We start from the raw sequence: 20,933 nt of genomic DNA, 5'->3' as shown, positions 1-20,933 counted from the left end.
TTTCAGAAGCATAATACCCTCAACATTAACAAATACAACACTCTTACTCGTTCCATGCTCTACAAGACTCTTGGTGCCAAGGACACAGCCTGTGTTAGAGAAGATGCCTGTCGGAGGCGATCTAGATTATCGTAAGTCAACCATGCAAATTGCTTCGATCAAGTACTTGGGCATTGGATCATCAAACCTTCCTTCCACGGCCACCCGGTTAACTGTCCCCATTGCAACCGTATGCTGGCTGTTGGTCTCTAGCGGACTAACATTCAAAGAGTTCCTTTTGTGATCGGAAGAACTAGATAATGAAGCTCGCAATCGCCTACAGCTGCCAAAGAACAAAACTTTACTCCCGATCATTACGGCCGCCCACTACCTATCCATAAATGAGGCATAATTGAGGTCGACTACGAAAGTAACACCATGCACTTCGCCATTGTGACTAATTGAGTTTGAATGAGCCACGGCACAATCCCTGAGACGTCATGATACCTCGCGGGTCAACGGCCTTCTGGATTCTCTGAAGACGCAACTTGTTCGCCTCCCCGTACCCAGAAAACGGATCTTGGTCATGCTTCGCGTAGTTGATGTACAGCCATGGATGCAAAAGATTCATTTCGGATGCCCGCTGCTTGGATCTCGTCAGCCACCTGTCAGCGTAGGCATTCATTGCCTCGTCGTCTTCGCGATCTCGCCAGCCGAGAGTGAATAGAGCGACTGTCATCGTTAGGGATGTTTCAATGTTTTTGGAAGCGGACTTACTATTCAATGGTTCGTCGGACTCAATCCCCAATGCGTTTCCGCCACGTACTTTCATCGCCTTGATGGCGTTGATGTGCAGCGCCTGAAGTACGATTGAAGACGCAAATCCCGGCGTATCCTTAACAGCCTCGGCCTCTTCCGCAAATATGTCTTGTACCTGTTCATACAGCTCTCGAGATGGACGGAATGTGACGGTGGCGTACAATCGTCTAAGTCCGTGTCAGTTCATGAAATGATTATCAAACTGTGGTTTGAACAATGCCTTACCTCAGCACACGAGGGCCGACGTTCTCCAGCGCAAAATTACTCATCCAATCCACCCTCACGGTGCTGGATTCAAACGGTATTTGATTGAGGCTGTCAAACACGGCGGGCTCGAGGACCGGCTCGTAATATGCTTGAGTGACGGATATTTGGAAACGACTCTCCGAAGAGTCCCAGAAATATCGAGTCGAGAAACACATGGAGGTGTCGTTGGATTTCGTTGTGGTGAGATCGAAGACCTCGTCGAGCAATGGCGCCGTGTAGTTTGCATGAAACGTCTTGTCTCCCGACAACAGCTGCCCTTGCGGTACGAGCCGAGAACGGAAGTTTGTGACAATGCCGAAGTTGTTGCCGCCTCCCCGTAGGGCGAAGTACAAGTCTGGGTTCACCGCCTCGCTGGCGTTCACGATCGTGGAATTGGGCAGCACGACCTGAAGATGTTAGTATCAACACTGATTATCGAGTCCATTCCCTGCCTGTGTAACTGACCTGATACTCGTAGACATTGTCCACTGCCAGCCCATACTGCGGGGATAGGTTCGAAATTCCTCCTCCGAGAGTGTAGCCAGGCACACCAACATCGGCAACTCGTCCCGCAATGCTTGACAATCCGTGCTGCTCCAACGCCGCGTACGCCTCTCCCAAAACCAATCCGGGGCCTAGATTGGCCCAGGATCTGTCATCTGCCAACTCAATATGATCCATTCGGTTCAAGTCAATCGTTACCCCGCCAACCGAGTTGGAGGCGTCAACATTTGTCGAATGGCCGCCTCCCTTGACGGCGAACCGACACCAGTTGTCAACAATAATCTCAAGGGCCCTTGCAACATCACTTGCGGACGTGGGCTCTATGCGACAAGCTGGAACGACTTCTTGCTGCTTCGCGTCCCAGACTGAAAAGTCGGGGTCATTTCCGCCCATGTGGACTGCCGAACCAAACTCCAAGCTCAATTGGTGACACTGTTGCAAGGTCATTATCTCCATGAACTGCACTGATATGAGTATCACTTACTGCTTGTGGGCAGCTAGACCTGGAAAGACTGATTTCATTATTCCTCTGGAGCTGGGGAGCCAGAAAAGCGGGCAGGAAAAAACTACCACGCATAGCTACAATATGTTCTCGCACACGTGTCGCAGAAAAGAATGTGTGGCCTGTGGAGATTTGGGGAAAAGAGAATGGAATGTTGGTATTTATGTGTGCGACCTCCGGCATCGATTGCAACCTGATTTCATAAGCGCCGTGAAGCCAGAAGACAGGCGTCTGTCGGCCTAAGAAGAGTCCGCCGTCTTTTACCTTGGCTCGACTGCAGATGATGCCAATCAGAAGACTTGTTGATACGGGGGCAAGGCAATTGAACTATCGTAAGGTCTGTAAGGGAATCAGCACGTTCGGGCACCTGTCTCAGCGGCAAATGCATTCACTGACGTCAATCTTATCGGCTTGGGGTATCCTGACAGCCACATGCCGGGGATCCACTGTCAGCTTGGGGTTCGTATCTAACTCCGAGATCTCCGTAGCGGTAGCGTCCGGCCCCGCATGTCAGCAAGTTACAGATGATCAAACTGCACTGCTCCCATCTCACTACGGTTTAGATCAACTTCTCCTGGATGATAAGCTCAAGTCATTAGAAGAGCATGGGAGTCTGTCCAGCGGAAGAGAACGATCGAAAACCGTGAAAGCCGAATTCCCATGTGGGGCTTTTACGAGCGCCCCTTGCTATTTGCTGCAGCCAGTAAAAAGGAAAATAACATCATCCACTTGAAGGTTGGGAAATTTCGTTGGGATACCGTCAGTGAACCCCAAGTTCGAATATTTGGAACACGCGATTTTCTATCTTTCTACATAATATTCTAGGCGTTCCCGCCATCTGAACAGAAGCTCACGAACCGGTGGATTTTACAAGTTCAGTTGCGTCGTCCGTCAGGCAAAAGCTTTGCTTCCCGAAGACGATCAAAAACCCAAACGTAGCCTTTTCCAGTTTCCAATCTTTCGTTGAACCAAATTTCTCGAGACGCCGTGAGATCATAGTCAATTCGCATAGGCATGGCCCGGGTGGTCGCAAGTATGTCCCATTAGACATCATTCATAGCATTCGGTTGAAGACCATCTGCACCCGATCAGCAGTGTTGGAGGGTTACGGAGAGGGTGCTATTCGGCGTGTCTACTTTGGCGAAACCTTCTTCGATGAGCGCATACTCGTTCGCGACCATGCTTCGTACAAGTTGAAGTATGAAGTGCTTCAACCGAATCCAAGTCCTGCGAAGGGGGTGCTTGCGGCGGTTCAACAGCGAAAGTTCAAAACTCTTTTTGCGACTAATGCTGAGATGGGTGTGAAGCGGTCTAGTAAACTACATTTGGAAACCTTGCAGAGACAGCCTTTCAAGCCTGGTGGTGATGGTGGTTATGGTGGTGATGGGTCTCTGGGTCTGGTTCAGATGTGGTCTACATCACAATTTATTTGGCCTCATCATTTTGGAGCAAATCTATTATATCGGCTTTCTACCTGGGATTCTATGCAGTTGCGTTGATGATCGTATGGTTATCGGAACTGCGGAAAGCTTTTGTACCTAGATGCCTTAGTCAAGCTCCAGCCAATCTTTCCACCAAAGGCATCTGACATGGCCGTGCAAGATTCTTGCGTCGCTTAATCAGTGGGGCATCCAGAGGGGCACTTGGAGAGTGATTAGCTTGGATCTCAATTCATCTTATGGACCCAGTCAACTTACACAAGACGACTGGCATTCGCCAGGAATGTATGAACAGCAGCTAGGTTGGGAGGGGGTGTCGCCGCCCCTAGGGCGGCCAACGAGCTTCGGGTGCTCTAGGGCATTGGACTGCCTGATGGCCGGGTTGGCCATGGCCATAGCAGCAAAGAGAGTAACAATGGCAATCTTGAACTGCATTGTGAATTCTAGAGGCTGGTGTAGTTAAACTTGCGTTGTAAGATTGAGCTTTGGGGCAGTGAAGGGATGAACTGAATGGTTTGGATGACTTCTTCTGAGAGCCAGATGATTTGGTTGCCGCCTTTTATGTTTGTTACTTCGGCTTCGTCGGGTCAACTCGATCCAAGCATTTTGTGGTGCTCTGTGTATGATGATTGAATATGCCGGTTCGGGAGTTGACTACGACTATCTAGGATTTGACTTCACCGAGATTGAGCAGGAGTATAACTGAGTTTCGGGAACTCGTAGACGTTTGCACTAGTACTGCCAATCATGTTGGCCATAGCTTTTGACTCTCACTCCCAACCTCCGCACAAGACCATTGAGCCTTATCAAGCTATGGCTCATCAATGATGGAAATTTAGACCAGGTCTAGGTCGGGAACCTTTTTCAAGCCAATGCGTTGGTCTTTGACGATATTTTATCAGACTTGCCTTTCATTTTCGACTCGATCTCGTGGTGTTTTGCTGTACATACTATGTTGTGAAGTCATTCCTCTCCATTTCCGCCACAGGCATGGGTAAGTCTGAAACTAGACAACCTATGCAAGACAGGTGCTCGTGGTTCTCGGGCATAATTGTCGTAGACGCCGATCAAGTCGGAGAGAAATCTATCGATACTCTACTCTTTCCCCCAGCTCCGCTAACATGAATTTGCTCAAACGCACTGCCGCTGCCTCCGAGAAAGTCGCGACTCAAGACATTTTGTCCTGTTCCCCAAATGCATGCTCGTCTACCAACGCAGGTGGTCAAGATGGGGCTGCATAACGAGTCTCTGGGAAGAATACGGGGAGATGCCAGCTAGGCTGGGATGGGTCAAAACCACGTCCCCGCGGGCCAGCACGACCACGCCCTCCGGGCCGCCTTACTGCCTACGAGTTTGACCGGCCCATCGGCAACTCCAAGACCGCATAATACTTGGGGCAAACACAGTTAATTAAGATATGCGGGCCAGTTCCAACTCATCTCGCAACGGACCCAGATACTGGGGGATGCTCCTCTAGAAAGATCGGGACAGCAATGGTTGTTACTAAGCGGCGCCGGGCTGTACAGTTATCACTTGAAGTCCACTTTTGACCCTGGGTTAGAGAATCCCAGGTATGCTTGATGACTACCTCTTGGTGGACAGTCGGTAGTGCGTGCGTCTACTCAGGGATGAACTGCCGCAATCGGCCTCTACCCGAAAGCTTAAATGAGTGGAGGGACGATGTGTCTACTCGCCCGGGAATCTTGGCACCCGTAAAATCACTAGACGTGGATTCACCGTCCTTTCAGCTAGAAATTCACCGTGTGATTTGAAGACTCCGACGATTTCTACTGTGTCTGGGCGGCTACATTCTCCGTGTATTGAGCGACTTTAATGAGGACAACGACGAGGGACGACGACAATAGGAACGATAATAGCAACAATAATAGCGACTACAACAGTAGCAATAATACCGAGAGCACAGGAGAAGTACCCGCTCCAGTACAGGGAAATACGGGGCCTGTATTGAAAACTACTTGGCTCACGTCGAGGGCTTGAAATTTCCGCTTCTTTGGGTGTGAATTTCAGCGCCAACTTTACCCGATCACGAATGAACCTTTTACTATTAGGACAGTATATTTCAAATCAACTCCACAATGAGTATAAGTCTCAGGTGAATGTAAAAGTGTCATGCAGTGGTCCGTTCGATACTGAAGTAGTTCGTTTGAGACTAGGTTCCTCTGAATCCCCTCGCATACATCCTAGGTCGACCTTGACATCTTCGGGCCAGGTTTATCTTTGCGGCTCGTCTATCTACGTACCACTACTGATAACCGCGACCTCGTCAACGGTTCCCAGCCACCAGAGTGCACAACTTCAAATAACGCCATGTTTGACAAATTGTACAATTAACCGTCGGTGAATGGGTCCATAATGTTTGTTGAGCCGACATCAACTATGATGTGGATTGGAGATCGACATATCTTCGACCCCAGGGCAAAAATTGGGAAGGCAAAGGAGAAGGGTCGTTTGTGCAATGAGCAGTACATCACGGAGCCATCGTTCCTTGAATCGTGGCTGGGCAGTCTTTTGGTCTCAGCATCTTCCTCCGATCCGGGTCTCGTGGATTAGTGCGTCGAGACGAGACAGAAAAATTTGAATGACCATGACTACTGTAGTTCTTCGAAGTCTACTAAAAGGATTCCAGTTGTGTATGTCACAGTAAAGCGGCGTTAATACTAAAGATTGAATTAGCTTGTGCTTCGAAGCTCAAGCCGATCGCAACTTTATTATATGAACTTGCCTTGTCAACACCTTCAAGCCCTGCGTTGAGCATGCCACTTTGCGTCTGGCTATTAGCGTGGCTTTTGATGATTGGAATTAACTACCGTCGGATGAGCTCCAACAAAAGTCCGATCTCAATGGCATGGTTCTTATCATCTTCACTGTCGAAAGAGCCGGAAGAATGCTATTGGAAGTGCTACTGTAACTGGTATCTTGCTCAGCCTCATCAATGAGGAGAGGATTGTCATTCTGCTCATGTTCATCAGCAGCCCATCTTAATGCGACAGTGTCTGAAGACCTCATACGATACGACGTAAGGTCAGCTTTACGAGAGATTGTAAGTGTAGTCTACCTGAATGACTTTTAATGTTTACCGATGCACCACTGTCGAGAAGTGTCCTCATCTCTTCTGTGGCTCCCACATCCGCCGCATACATCAGTGCAGTGCAGCTCTGACTGGAGGCAGCGGCGCAGCAGAGCTGATGGATGTCCCAGGAGAAGGGAGTTATCAGAGCAAAATCATCGGTGGCTTCAGCATCACAGCCTGCTTCCTGCAAGTCTGTTCTCCGCATCACGTCTGACAGCAAGCACGTTGAAAGTTCCAATAGTAATTGGCGTCTGACCGCCCAATCATCGAGTCCAAAATACTCAATACAAAGCCAAGCCAAGCTTGAACAAACATAGAAAGTTCTGATCCAACCCAGTACGCCTCTCCATTCCACTGGGTATCATGTCAACTAACGTCCTGTCCAGAATGCCATCCATGCAATGCCAATACACCGTCCAAAAGCCAAGTATCACCTCTTCAATAGCACAAAACAGCCTTCTCAAATCATAGCAGTAGCTCTGCCGGACATGATCTCAACGGAGTCGTATGAGGTGACGGGGCCAGAGCGACGACGATGCTCGCGCTCCTAGCGCTCGGATCGGGGAGTGTTGGTGGGAACTGCAGGGGCCGTGTCAACGACCGCAGTGATGGAGCTGACCTGCGACTGCGAGGTGGGGAGCAGAGAGACGTCAGTCCAGTAGTTCTCGATTTGCTCGTTGGTGTTGTTGCGGCGGGGAATAGTGGCCATGATGTTCGCCTCGGTGACGACGTAGTTGTCGGGATGATCGACGGCCTGTGCGACTGTCGCCTCCTTGGGGATCTCGGTGATTTGAACTGCGTGAGGAGCAGAGTCAATCTTATCCGACTGCTGCATGCTCTGAATTCGCTGTTCGCGTTGGGAGGCAGCGCCGAGGGTGCGTCGGTGCTCAATCTCGCGGGGGCTAGCCGGGATGTGAGTCTCGTTGCAGGCCCTGGGCATAATGGATCGCCCTCTGCTCTCTTCGTCGACGTGAACGGACCTGCGAAAACGGAACATGAGAATCCAGATGACGGAGGTGAATGCGAAAAGGCAAAGGCTGATAATCTCCCAGATGGCAAGCCAGAAAGGTGTTCTCTTGGTGAAGTGCTGAATAGTAGCGAAGATGGTCGTGGCGATGGTAAAGTTGATGAGGAAGAACAAAGCGAAGAGGGTGCATCCATAGAACATGTCCTTCTGAGTGCTGATGCGTTGGTACCACCAAGTCTTGGGCTTGATAGCACTGTTACGCTTGCCATGGCCACTGCGGAGGCCGAACTTGAGGAGTCGACGGCTCCAGTCGAAGAAGTTGCCGCTGCGATTCTTGTGAGGCTGAGGAGCATCGGGAGCCGGCCCAGCGGGGCGGAAAGGGGTCTCGATTAGCTGGGGGAAGTGGCGGATCTGATGAGGGGTGTGAGGCAAGTGAAGGCTGAGGTTCGCGGGATGAAGAGCGAGCATGCGAGCGTGGGGATGATTGATCTGAAACTCGTCAAGCGACTCGGTCATGCTGACTTCAGGAGGATGACTGCGTCTGACATCTAGCCACTGCGTGGTCGATGCCGTCACGCTGCGGGTCATGGGGACCATAACGGAGGGGCGTGGGGTCGCATTCTGGAAAGGCCAACGAGGAGTTCCCAGGGTCGCGTTCGAAGATCTGGGCACCGAGAGTGGCTGTCTTGGGAATATCATCGACTCTCCGCGGACGTTGGTGGGAGTATCGTCATTGATCTGCAGATCCGACGACTCGGTCGAAAGGGGCGAGGGAGGCGTGGGGGTCGCTGGACGAGGCTCAAGCTTGCCTTCCTTGTCGGACTCCTCAGAGACGCTGTCGCAGTTGGGCTCAACGATTTTCGGGGTCGCAGGAAGCTTGAAAGACGTGAACTCCTCAACCGAGGGGTAGGCCACGCCCTGGCTAGCAACAGCGGTCGTGGCCGTGCTGAAGGAGGCTTGGCCTGGGAGAGGAGACATGATTAAGATGATGTTATCGTGATACCAAAAGAATGTAAGGATTGACGTGCGCGCCTTGTGAATGCGGACGCGCAAAAGCGAAAGACTGAAGATACTGGCGATCACCAAAAGAGTGTGTTGTGAGAGAGTGAGGGTGGTGAGGGAGAAGAAGAAAGAGCGTGTAGAAGGCAAAGTCAAAAAGAAGGTGGGTGGTGAAAACTCTTTTGTCCTGCGTGGGTAAACAAAAGAAGTTGAGGAAGGAGTGTGTACTCTGGTGTTGTTCAGAGGAAGGAGCGACTTGACGCGAGACTGATGGCGACGCGACGTTGGTACAAAGGGGAAGATGAAGGAAGGCGCGAGGCCCAGGTGCTGAGGCAGGTGCAGCCCAGCAGAATTATTCCATGATGCAACTTGTGTTTTTTACATCACCATCATGTAGAGAAATGAGTGGACTGGCGTATGATACAACCAACAGAAGATTTCGGCAGTTGCTCTTGAAGCCACCGTCTTGACACAAGCCAGAGACTCGGCCCCCAACCATAGAAGCGGGTGAAGTGAGGTTATCGCGAGGAAAGAAAGGAACAGGCCGCCAGCCCGGACGCCCCCCGATTAATATTGCAGTCCATTGACTCAATTCCAAACCAACCCTGGAATGTTTCGTTGCCCACAGCAATTATCCTACGTTCCATGCCTCTGCAACAGGTAAAAACGGTGCAAGTTTTGTTGTCGTGTCTCAGATATTTTCCTCCAAATTGGGTCAAGCCTTGACGGTCTACTTCGGCTACATGGTTTCCAGAGATGCACCCCACGTGGTGGGGGCCGGCGATCGACACAGATCATTGAATAATGGGTCGACCCCGGATTTTTGAACAGACGCATGCGGCCTTGGGTTGGTTCTTTGTTTACGAGATTGCGGCGGTGGAACGTTTGGTGGTCTGAGGCATGTTATCGGTTGAGTCGGGATCTTGTCAACAGAGCGGGCCGAGATGAAGTGGAATTGCCGAGCCCAGGCGGCGCAGGTCGGAGGAAAACAAGTATGTTTCGGCAAGAAGTAGCGCTCAGATTGGGACTGAGGCGTTGCACAAGGCTTCAAGATCGAGGCCATCTAGTCTTCACGTGTTTAATGTCCCATATGTAAGGTGTTTCTTCGCACTGGTGATAATGTTTCCCAGCTCAGAGAGCAATACCTAGCGAAATGTGGAACTTGGAAGTCACTTACCTGCCAGGCTGACAATTGTGAAAGTCTTCGTCGCCGATTCTGCGCTTTCGATACATAGAAAAGTCAAGCAGGAGAAGTTACATCAAGACCGCTCGATGAACATCATCGTGGATGCGTGATGCAGACACCAAACGGAGATGCCCCGCACTCCCCCGGGCGAACCCCACTTCGACGGAAACACCGGTGCAGATCCCGTCACCGGGTGCCCAAAACGCGGCCCGGAGTGCTTCCTCCCAAGTGTTTCCTGAGAATTGGTATGAAAAATTCACACTTCCTCGAAAGAAGCTCGAATCTTGGACCTCGATTCTTGTCATTGCAATGAGGCTCAGTATCTTAGGGAGGCTTCCTGTAAGCCAAACGATGAGTCAATGACATCATCCAACACCAACGCCGTGATGTCACTCAACAATCTGACGCCGCGTTCATCGAGGAATGCTTGTGAAAGTGCACCTGGGTTTAAATACTTCGCAATAGCCACGCAAAGCCATTTCCTTGCCGGTTTGTACAAATTTCATTCAATCGACATCTCGCACTACGTCGCACCATGCATGGACCGAAATCTACAACGATCATTCACGAGAAGGAAGGTGCGGACGGCTACGGCCCCGCCTTCGCGACTGCCGTTCCCAATTGCCCAGCCACATACCGCCGACCCCCGGCGGTGAACGCGGGCAGAGCCATCGAAGCGGCTGGTGTGGCGCATGCCAACTTCGCGCCGTCAGCTGGAAAGCCAAATGGAAGCGAGGACTACTCCGAGAACTTGAGTGACTATGTAAGGCTTCGAAATCAGCTGTAGGATTGAGCTAACTCGTATCAGACTGTTCTGCAACAACATGTCCTCTTCTGGGATCGCAACAACGACGGCATCATCACCCCCATCGACGTCTGGGTGGGCTTCCGCGACCTGGGCTTCAACATACCGACTTGTCTTCTTGCGTGTACCGTGATCCCATTCGCGTTTTCGTACGGGACCGTCATGCAGCATTCGTACCTGCCAGACCCTTTCTTCCGGCTATACGTTGATGGCATGCACAAGGCGAAGGTAGGCCTTCCTCTCTGCCGCAGGGAGGGTATGTCTGACTTGGACACAGCATGGCTCCGACTCGGGCGTCTACGATAGCGAAGGTCGCTTCGTCCCCCAAAGATTCGAAGACATTTTCGCAAACTGCAGTGCGAGGAAAGATAACACCTTGACCTTCAGAGAGGTCTTTGACCTGATGAGCAGAAATCGCTGCGCAGTTGATCCGTTTGGGGTAGGTCACCATCCCGAGACGCCCATCAGTCAAAGCTTCGCGACTGACTCTGTGATTAGTGGCTCGCTTCCTTCTTCGAATGGGTCACGACATGGATGCTGCTGGCCGACGACGGAAAGGTTCACAAGGAGGACCTCCGGAGGGTGTATGATGTAAGTCTCGAAATACCCTGGGTAATTATCAGCTTCTGACCGTTTGCTTCTTTAGGGCTCGTTGTTCTGGGACATTAGGGAGAAGAGGCGCTCTGGCGAAGGTTGGAAACAGGGATGGGGACTCGGTGGCGATGGCTTCATCGGCTATCGGAAGAGGATTGGTATTCATCTGTAAACTTTGCCAGGCCGCCAGATCCTCCTTGATGGACAAAAGTCTAATGGACCAACGTGCGGCGTCATTCGGATCACGTCGTTTGATTTCCATGCCATTCAATTCTGATCCCATGCCGACTGTCGACGCTCAAAACCTCATGCTTCTACTCTCACATACCCAGTACCCAGACTCCAAAACTCCAAACCCCCCCATTCGTCACCTCACTTCTTCTCCGCCCACTCTCCCTTCTTATAAACGCCGCCAGTCTTCAAACACTTCGTACCCGATCCTTCAGCCGCAGCCTGAGCCCGCTGCGCCTGCTGCTCATTGTTACTCGGCCGTCCACTCACCAAGTTCATCTCCACGTCCGCCCGCTCCAGCTGCCTCAAAACCTGTGCGCGGATATTGATGTGGAAGAGCACCTTCTTCTTGTGCTGCACAGCCCACACAAACATCACGATCGCGCCCACGAAGCCCACCGCGCTGCAGGCCATCCACGCCCACCACCCCGCCCCCATTTCCGGCTCCCCGCCCCGGCCGCCGTCCGCGACGACCACGATGATAGACGCGAGGAAGCTGACCATCAGGGCGATGCCGACGAGCAGGATCGTGCGGTAGGTCGACTTCTTCGCCACGAGCCGGCCGTTACCCGTCTCGTCACCGAAGGCTCTAACCCGGTGCAGACCGAGGATGCGGTCGAGCTTGTCCCAGAATGTGGTCTTCTTCTTCTTGTCTTTCTTGGCAGGCGTGGTGTTGGCGGCGTCGTTAGCCTTCGGTGCTGGTCTAGTCCGAGTGTCGACGACTTGCAGGTGGTGAGGGGACTGGACGTTGACGGTCTTGCCCGGGGGGACGTTGCTGCTGGGGCCCGCCTCCGGGTCCGTGTTCTTAACGCGGATGGAGGGGATGTTGGGGTCTGTCGAGACGATGTTGTCGGTTGCAACGGCTGGTTCCGGGAGGGGCCAGTCTTCGGCCGTGAGTTGAAAGGGAGAGTTGTTCGCGTAGGAAGTGCGGTTGCGGCGCGGGATGTTGAGAGGCTCGCAGGGTGGGAAGGGGTTGGGCTTGGGCCGGCCGTTCTCGAGCTTCATCATTCGCTCTGCGAGTCTGTTCATGCCGGCGTTGACTTTGGTGGGAGTCGGAGGGACCTCAGAGCCGGTGGCCTTGTTCGGGTCGGTGGTCTTTGGAGCGGTGGGCGCGTCGTCGGTCTTGACTCCCAAGTCCTTGGCGGCCCCGACTGGGGCATCTTGAGGGCTGGCGGCCATATCGACGGCGGCCTGTGGCTTCCTGGGGGTTGTCAGTTGCGTCGTTCGAAAAATCAGAGAAGATTGAATTCGCTGGGAGAAGGGGGCACTGATGGTACTGATGGAGCAACTTACGGGGGCTCTTGGCTGTCGGTCATTTTGTAGGCTTGGTCTCCTTTGATCGGCCCGCTGCGAACAATGCTTTGTGAGCTTCCCTGGGAGACAGTCCGCGACGGGGTCAAAGGGGCGTGACACCAGCGTATATGTTGAGACAATGCGTGGAAGTGGGAACAATGCCTCGATGGAAGGTTTTCGAAGTTCCTTCAAAGCTGCGATGTTCTTTGATGGGTGGCAACGAGAGTCAAGAAAAGCTCTCTGTGAGGTGTGAGGTTTCGAGGTTTGAAGTTGGAAAGAGGGAAGAGAGGAGAATATTCGAAATTGTTTTTTGAGGGACAGGACGAGAGGTGTCACATGACGCCCCAGCCGCAATGGGAAGACCACGCTCTGAAGTGGTGGTGCGGCTGTGCCATTTTGGTCTTGATATCGGAACGCGGCTTGATGCAATCGTGGTGGTGTTGTAGCAGAGAGCTGGAGCTGCGAGTGAACTTGGGAAGTCCAACTTGGGTGGGGCTCACCAGAAGGCGTGGTCTAAAGGGATGGAAAGCAGTCAGTCAAGATGGCTTTGTTGACTGGAAAGAGTCCAGTTGGAATATTGCAACACATTAAAGGAGATGACAGAATAGCTGAATGAAAGGAGCTTCAATGTTGGTTACACCTAATTGTCAAGTCATGCCCCTTGTAGAGAACCTTTCGATGGCAATCAACGTATCATTCCAGAACTTGACAGCGATTTCTTTTTCATTTCACTTCTTGAAGGTGATGGGAGCGATGGCGAGACTGACGAAACTTTCGTTCATGACCAGAAGCCGTAAGGCTGGCAACAATTAGCAGGCCGGCTGGGACCACCATTCGCGAGTCTGCCGCCTATGCATGCTGCTCCTGCAGTCTATCCTCCAGGATACAGTGATAATGTCTCCTCTTCAACGTGTCGAGAGAGAAAACTTTCTCTAGAGTAAGTCTCCCTCAGCCGTTTCAATTCTGAAAGACAGGCCAACCTTCGAGATACAACACAATCATGTCTTCAGCCACCCCAATATCATATCAGAACCAAACAGAGGCATTTCGCATATCTCCTCTCCAACTATAACAAGATTTAACAGCACGTCATTTTAGATACTAAGTCAACGTCCGTGACAGGATCTTCGACCACTCGTGTTCCACTTCACCCTCTCACGCCCCTCAACAGACCCCACGTCTCGCTGCGAGAACCCGCTCGAGTGGGGACCAGCCCACTCAAGCGCACAACTTTCACGACCATCAACACGGGCAAGATGGCCGAGCGGTCTAAGGCGCTAGCTTCAGGTGCTAGTCTAGAAATAGGCAAGGGTTCGAATCCCTTTCTTGTCAACACACGAGGCGTGGTGCCTTCACTTTTTGTTGTTCGTTGCACTTTTAGACTTTTAGGATCACCAGCGATGTTTCCTTTCCTTTGGATGCAATAGTATTGCAGGGCTTGTTCTCGTCGGTCTTTGGGAACTGTACTGTCGTCTATGAAAGCAAGCCTTGGTTTCTGAACCTCCAGACGGACACAATTCCGGGATAGAATGTTGTCCCTTGGTTTAAATCAGGCGTAGATTGCATGTGGCACAAGATCATAACAGCAGATGATGTTAACACGGAATATTTCAATTAACTTCAAATCATCCTTTGCGCAACCTCAAACTCGATTCAAACTCGATTCATTTCCGCTGTTGTAGTGAGACCTCCTCCGAAAGTCCCCTCCCGTCCCCGATGCCCCTAAATCCTTTACATTAACTGTCTCCGACGTCACCGTGACGCTGCATGCTTACTCGGGTTCTGTCTTGATCCTCTTTGCCTTTCTCGATGTGTCGTCTGCCACCCGCTTCCTCCCGAGTACGAATCTTTTGGGCGCTATGGCGTCCAGCACTTGAGCGAATGTTCTCTTGTAGTCCTCCTTCGCTAACTCCGCAACGACGGCCGGATAGGAGTTCTTGATGGCGTCGCAAAGTAAAATCGTAAGAACGGGATTATCCTCCGTACGGGAAGGGTCGACACATAGTCTGCTCAACCACATGCGAGCGGCATAGTGGCCTACGTACTTGTACTTTGCCGGATCGGTGTTTGCGATGCATCTGACCTGGGCGGCTATCATGGCCCTGGTTGGGTTGAACCATTTGCAGACGACATTGTACAAGTGTCTTGGGCAGCCGCCCTGAACCCAGTTATCGTATTCAACGTGATGCGGATAATCTGCGTGATAAAAGTCTCTCGGAGGAGTGAGCTCGTCATGAGCGCCCAGGCCGACTAGAGTGATGTAGGGAATGGAATAGAGGATTGTCATGTATGCCTTTGCCTGAGCGCTATGATTTTCCCAGAAGAACATCCATTTGTTTTCGGACGGCTCGCCGTCTGGACAGGTTACAAATTCCCATTGATAGGGAGTGAGACTTTTCTGCATGGCTTTCTGCCATGCTGGGAAACCTCTTCGGTCTTGCAGGGTTGGGATTCCTTTGGACATGGCGACAGTGCTGGAATCTTAAAAAAGAAAAGTGAAAAAAAGGAAAGAAAAGATGTAATTTGAAGTCTCGTCTGAATGAAAAGAACCTGTAGAACAGGAAGCTTCGGACTGCGCACGATTTATCTCGAGAGGGACCACGAGGACCTCAGGGGTTAGAAGAGGCCGGAAACGTTTAGTGGCGCCGAGAGTAGCGAATAGCATCTCTGGCTCTAAGCCTCTACGTCGCTAGTCATACAACCAAGCAGACGATGACAGGAGGTAGAAAAGGGGCGCGCTAAACCCCTATGTCTCGGTCACTAAGGAGATGGCGGGTTGGCTGGCTGAGGAACGAGTGGCATGTGAGGAAGACTTCTGCGTGGGTCCCTCAGCGCAGCCTTGATTCCTCTAGGCGGCATCATCACATTGAAAAACAGCGCAACATTCAAAAGAAACGACTGTGTTATTCCGATTACTTTTTAGTATGCGTGCCACAAGACAGACGTCAAGTCTGGTCGCCGCTCTCGACCTTGGTCACTGGTCTCTCCCTTCCTTGTCTTCCTTTCTACTATCCTTGTCCTCCTTTCTCATCATCCCCCTTCGTCTTCCTTCCTGAACCCCATCGTCCTTGGCGTATGCCCCCATACCCCTGATTTATGATGTATAATCGCCGGAGGATATCAATGACGATAGGACCCATCATATGCGTCTCTGAGGCCCAGGCAGCTAGTTTTCGAGTATTGCGATGAGGGCATCCCATGATAGAACCCAGTTGTCACCCGGCTCTTTCCCAGGCAGCGCAGAATCGTATACCTCCATGCCTCTATATAGAAGCAGGGCCAGAATCTCATTTGGTTCCGTTGGATCCTCAACAGCGGCGATCTTGACCAAGTTTGCGAACGAGGCGAAGTCCTTTTTGGATTGGTAGATGCGAAAGGGGGACCAAACCAGGTTCGAAACGTGCATGGCTCTCTGCGAAATCGATGGGGCGAGGAATCTCTTGATGAGTTCGAGGAGTTTATGCGGTTCGTTCTGGGTGGGGAAAGTATAGCCACAATGCCTGAGGCCGTCGATGACGTCTTTGGAGAGGGAGTCGTACATCAAGTCGAACAAGGCCTCTGGCGGACCGAGAGTCATCAGATACATCAACTCGTTCTCGGAACTTGTAAATCGCACTGGAGCGCCCTGGATATTGGTGCGGTATACTTGACAATACGCAAGAAGCGACGATGACCAGAGATTCCAGTCACGACGATCGCGAAGGGGAGGCAAGGGCGGGGTTCCTCCAGACATATTGATGGTACTGCAAGCGTTGTTTTTGTAGCTGAGACTGTGAAGCAAAACCAAAAGCAGAATGTGTTGATGTTGAAAATCTGTGGAAGAGACGAGATTGACGAGGCATGTCGTTGCAAGATGGCGAGAGGGAAGATGGTCGACAAGGTATCTAGTGAAGGCTGCCCAGAGAGATGTTCTTTCCTCCATGAGCATCGAGTTGGTGACCAACTGCCAGTGCAGGTGCAATAACTGTGACGGCAGCAGCTCACATGGGCGAGTGACGAGCGCTACTCCAGAACTGGCTACAATGTATCACGCCTGCCTCTATTTGAAGGCCAACAGCGTATAGGTTTCCCAGTCGGACGGGGTTGACGTGGATGCCAGTCTTGTCTTGGCCGTCGCTCCTGTCGTCGTCGTCGTCTCCGTCGTCCTTGTCGTCCATGTCCTTCCTCATCCTCGTCACTGCCGCCTCATCCACTTGAATCGGAAAGTGCTCGAAACCACGAAGCGAAGGATGGAAGTTGCGAACAACCAAGCCCAATGCAAGCACGTTTTGGCGCAAAATCCCTTCCACCCTTCCACGGCAATTACCACATCTATGACGCTGACTTCTGACCTTTGCAATTGCTTCTCAGCAAATAACGATCTAAACATCCCCAGCAGCAAAGGCGCAATGGAAGCGATTCAGGGACCAGCGGTACTTCAGGTACTGCCGCGCGCCACACAGCACGGTCCACCGCTGCAGATGCCCAATTAACCCCCCACAATCAACGACCTCGCTGCCGAGACAGGCAGGTGGAGACGCCCTCAGCCCTTTCAGTGTGTACCGCAGACGTTCTCCCACCGGCCCGGCAGCCACATCTTGGGCAGGACCACTGAACGCCCTGATTCAGGGGCAGCCGCGTGCTTGGGAGGGGTCATGCTTGCGCCGAACGCTGATTCGACATCATCCTCTTCCTGAATCACCTCATCAGCCAGATTGCATGGTAGATGCCTTCAACATCGGCCAGCTGCGTTTCCCATGCCAAGCAGAGTCAAATAAGGCAATTATGTAAACCAGTTTGCCAGGCGGTGCATCCCTTAAACGAGCGATAATGGCAATCCTCGAAATAGCATCGACGCGAGATTTACGAGATGGCCGGCTTGTGGGGAAATCTCCTGTCCCAGCTCTCATCATGTGACACGACAACCCAGGGCGCCCCTGGTCAAAACGTTTATCTCAACTGATATTATTCCCCGACTTTCAGCATGGGTTCTGTAATTATTGAAGTTCATGCAAACCGCCGATCTTGATAAGAAATCAAGGATATCCAGGTGAGTAGGCGCGTAGACTGCCAAACGCGGCCAATGGGCGGCCAAACTACAGCGCTTGGTACGACAAGGTTCGCAGGGGAGGCGATGAACGCAATCAATTGCTATTGAAGTTTGAAATCACGTCAGCTTCGCTTGCGCTTGGTGGTGTTACGCGCGCCTTTAACGCCGGATGACCTGACTTGGTTTGACCAACAAGGTAGGAAATCGCCGGTCAAGCGGAATAGAGTCAAATTAAACCAGACGGTGATCCCAACGAGGGGTTTGCGGCCGCTGGTCCATGATGCCAAGCACTGAAACCAACAGACGAGGGTAGAGGGAATCGCGTCCGGCTGTTGACGAGGTTTCGACCATACTGCAATTTGCAACTTTCCAGCTATGAAAATTTAGGTTGTCATGCTATTGGTGCAAGACGGCACACCAGACATTGGAAATGGACTCTTGCGTGGGTCTTCGCAGTGTTCAGCTGTTCACAGTGTTCCACCTGTAACCTCTCTGACCCGAGTTTTTACGGGTCCAGTACCGACCCGAAATTTCTCGGCTACCGACTTAGCCAACTCCACCTTCAGCCCATGTATCAATCACATCCGATATGGTGTAGTGGCCAACATGATGCCCTCTCATCTTGTGAGAGGTTAGGCATAGCCCCGAGTTCGATTCTCGGTTTCGGAACTTGATCTTTTGCTTTTTTTTTTGCCTCGTCATTGTCTAACAACGATGGCATGCAAGACCAGTCTTGGAATGACACCACTGGCAACATGTGCAATATTTCCCAAGTATGAACAGTGTTGATAAAATATGTACCAAGAAGACTAAACCATCCCCAACTTCCATCACAACTTCACATTCGGAACCTCAAAAGTCTGCACCATCTTGGACTCAAAGTAACTCCAGAACTTGGTCCCGCTCATCACCGTATCATCCGCCTTCACATACCGATCACCGCTGCCCACCTGCGTCCTCCACCGCGTCACCTTCGCCCCATCCGTCGAGCCCTGCGTGAACTTGCTCAAGTCAAAGTTGAGATACTGCGCACTGCCCCAGTTGATCGCCACAATCACCAGCTTCGAGTTCGCCGCATCGTACGCCGCGACCACATTATCACTCCCTCCGTCCAGAATCTTCATCCCCTCGCGGATGTGCCGCGTAAACTGCGCAAAAACAAAGTACTTCTGGTTCGCGGCGCCCAGCGTGCCCGCCTCGTTGTCGGCATCAATCACTCCCCACCCGCCGCCATCCAGCACCTGCCAGTACACCCACCCCGTCGGCCGCAGCCACCGGAAGTCCAGCAGCATGTTGCTCACCAGCCGCTCGCCCGTCGCGTCGTTCTCGCCGTACTCGCTGTTCCACAGCCGCTGACCCTTGCTCGCCGCCTGCGCGTACAGCTTGTCGCGCGCCCCGTTGCCGTACTGGTACCCGTGCACGTTGATCCGCGCCACCTTATCAAGCGCCGACCCCAGCCCATTCCACGTGCTCACGGCCTGGTCGTAGTACGACTCGTCCGACGCGGCGATGGTCATGCTGTTCAGCCCGCGGTTGTCGAGCTCCGTGCGGAGGTAGTTGATGATGCTCGCCTGCGTGGCGACGTCGATGTGGCAGCCCTCCTGCGTGCCGTCCGCCTTCCACCAGTTCGCCGTCGGCTCGTTGAACGGCTCGACGCTCTCGAACGTGATGCCCCAATTGTCTTTCGCGTACTTGGCCACGACGGCCATGTAGACGGCGTGCTGCTGCAGGTTCCAGCTCTGTATGTTCTCGCTGCCGTCCGCCGACCCGGAGGGGTTGTGGTTCTTGGTCATCCACCACATGGGCGAGTTGCTGAACAGCTCGAAGCGGTTCGCCCCGCGGCTCTTGGCCTTCTGCATCATCCCGCGCTGGTTCGCGTCCACGCCCCAGCTCCAGCTCGTCGACGCCGGGTCCGCGCTGTTCCAGTCGAGCCAGTGGCCCTCGATCTGCCGCGAGAGCATCATCTTCGACGACACCACCATGCTCTCGCCGTTGATGCTGTTCCAGCTGCACGCGCCCGCGTTGTGGCGCACGATGTTGAAGCCCAGCCCGGGCAGGCTGGCGCCGGACCAGGTCGTCGACTTGGTCGTGAAGAAGATGTCGGCGAGGTCGTCGCGGTTGCCGAACTTGCGCGCCCACCAGGCGAGCGAGGTGCCCCAGCCCTCCCAGGTGCCGCGGTCGGACTTGGCGTCGATGGTGGTCGTCGTGTCGGCGGCGACGTGGCCCGCGAGGAGGGCCACGGCCAGGTTGAGTGAGAAGTGCATGATGATGCTTGTGTGAGGAGAAGATCGAGCCCGAGGAGACTGATGATCCTATCCTCCTGATAGGGGAAATATTGGTATAAGTGTGGACTGGACAACGACCTTTATGTCCGTCGTCTGATACGGACCTGATGACAAGACGGAGCCCGCAGGGGCGCTGACTCGAGAGGCGGGACCACGATGTCTTGGAGTGGCACTGAAAACGGGGATGAGCGGACCGGTGGGAGAGTTGCGTCCCTTTTTTGGGCCAGAATGCCATGCCGTCATGTTGGAGATTAACATACCATAAGAGGGTGGCAGAGGGGGTAGAATACGCGCCGTCTGGTCGTCGAAACGGCGGTTGGTGCCGCTTCGAGCTCGGTCGTTTGGGTCCGACACGGACGTGGCGTCCATTCCCGCTGGTTGGGGTGTTGCTGGCTGGTGGTGTTGATCACATCAAGCGCACTGGCCCCGCAATCTGCAGATGCAGTCGTACTTCGGTTCGTTCCATCTTTAGAGTTAAATTGCCGGCGATGACACGAGGTCACTTGGCGCCGCCCGTGCTTGGATTAATCAGGCAGTTGTGAACTTGGGACCTGTGCTGGTGGACCCGGGCCGAGAGGTGCGCGACTCAGCCCTCAGGAGTCGAGACGAATAATGCGGATCTTATCTCGGGATGTGGTGCCACGTGCTATTTCGGAGACCAATATGGTATTGCAAGACGGCTATTCGGCTTGAATGTACAACACAGAAGGCGATACAAGAAGAAGAAAAATTGGGCAGACGGATGCCGCGGCACTACTCCCAACATGCAATCATTTCCGTCCACCAAAAGCCATATCCATTCATCAAAAGCTTGTTATCCATCCATCCTCCCGTTGTCAACCAGAAATCCTCCGCGGAAGCGATCCAATCTATGTGCCTGGAATTCCCAAGCTCGGCCGAATGGTATGCACCGTCGTTCGAAGCCGTCCGGACAGAGTGTGGGGTAGGCGCCATCGGGGTGGTG

At 52.7% G+C, this 20,933-nt stretch overlaps 7 protein-coding genes across 7 annotated transcripts; 1 reads left to right on the top strand and 6 right to left on the bottom strand.

The window, feature by feature from the left end:
* Positions 1–436: 436 nt before the first annotated feature.
* Positions 437–1,941, bottom strand: sol5-5 (Bifunctional solanapyrone synthase; the record flags this gene model as incomplete). The annotated part of the gene is made up of 4 exons (XM_036646452.1): positions 437–711; positions 757–965; positions 1,024–1,451; positions 1,510–1,941. The coding sequence occupies 4 exons, from the start codon at positions 1,939–1,941 to the stop codon at positions 437–439; spliced, it is 1,344 nt and encodes a 447-aa protein (XP_036488562.1).
* Positions 1,942–3,665: 1,724 nt separating this feature from the next.
* CGCS363_v014602 (uncharacterized protein) lies at positions 3,666–3,924 on the bottom strand (the record flags this gene model as incomplete). The annotated part of the gene is made up of 2 exons (XM_036646451.1): positions 3,666–3,692; positions 3,748–3,924. The coding sequence occupies 2 exons, from the start codon at positions 3,922–3,924 to the stop codon at positions 3,666–3,668; spliced, it is 204 nt and encodes a 67-aa protein (XP_036488563.1).
* Positions 3,925–7,127: 3,203 nt separating this feature from the next.
* CGCS363_v014601 (uncharacterized protein) lies at positions 7,128–8,525 on the bottom strand (the record flags this gene model as incomplete). The annotated part of the gene is made up of 1 exon (XM_036646450.1): positions 7,128–8,525. The coding sequence occupies one exon, from the start codon at positions 8,523–8,525 to the stop codon at positions 7,128–7,130; it is 1,398 nt and encodes a 465-aa protein (XP_036488560.1).
* A 1,742-nt stretch (positions 8,526–10,267) lies between these two features.
* Positions 10,268–11,303, top strand: PXG3-0 (putative peroxygenase 3; the record flags this gene model as incomplete). Its single annotated transcript, XM_036646449.1, has 5 exons — positions 10,268–10,495; positions 10,541–10,765; positions 10,815–10,976; positions 11,036–11,128; positions 11,184–11,303. 5 exons carry the CDS (start codon positions 10,268–10,270, stop codon positions 11,301–11,303), a joined length of 828 nt encoding a protein of 275 aa, XP_036488561.1.
* Positions 11,304–11,503: 200 nt separating this feature from the next.
* Positions 11,504–12,678, bottom strand: CGCS363_v014599 (uncharacterized protein; the record flags this gene model as incomplete). The annotated part of the gene is made up of 2 exons (XM_036646448.1): positions 11,504–12,563; positions 12,656–12,678. The coding sequence occupies 2 exons, from the start codon at positions 12,676–12,678 to the stop codon at positions 11,504–11,506; spliced, it is 1,083 nt and encodes a 360-aa protein (XP_036489011.1).
* Positions 12,679–14,426: 1,748 nt separating this feature from the next.
* On the bottom strand, positions 14,427–15,119 carry CGCS363_v014598 (uncharacterized protein; the record flags this gene model as incomplete). Its single annotated transcript, XM_036646447.1, has 1 exon — positions 14,427–15,119. The coding sequence occupies one exon, from the start codon at positions 15,117–15,119 to the stop codon at positions 14,427–14,429; it is 693 nt and encodes a 230-aa protein (XP_036489012.1).
* Positions 15,120–18,514: 3,395 nt separating this feature from the next.
* Positions 18,515–19,948, bottom strand: 6GAL (Endo-beta-1,6-galactanase; the record flags this gene model as incomplete). The annotated part of the gene is made up of 1 exon (XM_036646446.1): positions 18,515–19,948. The coding sequence occupies one exon, from the start codon at positions 19,946–19,948 to the stop codon at positions 18,515–18,517; it is 1,434 nt and encodes a 477-aa protein (XP_036489010.1).
* Positions 19,949–20,933: the final 985 nt, after the last annotated feature.

The sequence above is a fragment of the Colletotrichum siamense genome (genome assembly GCF_013390195.1).
Source record: "Colletotrichum siamense strain Cg363 chromosome Unknown KSG_Cg363_contig10, whole genome shotgun sequence".
NCBI lineage: Eukaryota > Fungi > Ascomycota > Sordariomycetes > Glomerellales > Glomerellaceae > Colletotrichum > Colletotrichum siamense.
Note: the sequence above shows the minus strand (reverse complement) of the source record. Positions and strands in the feature narration are given on the sequence as shown.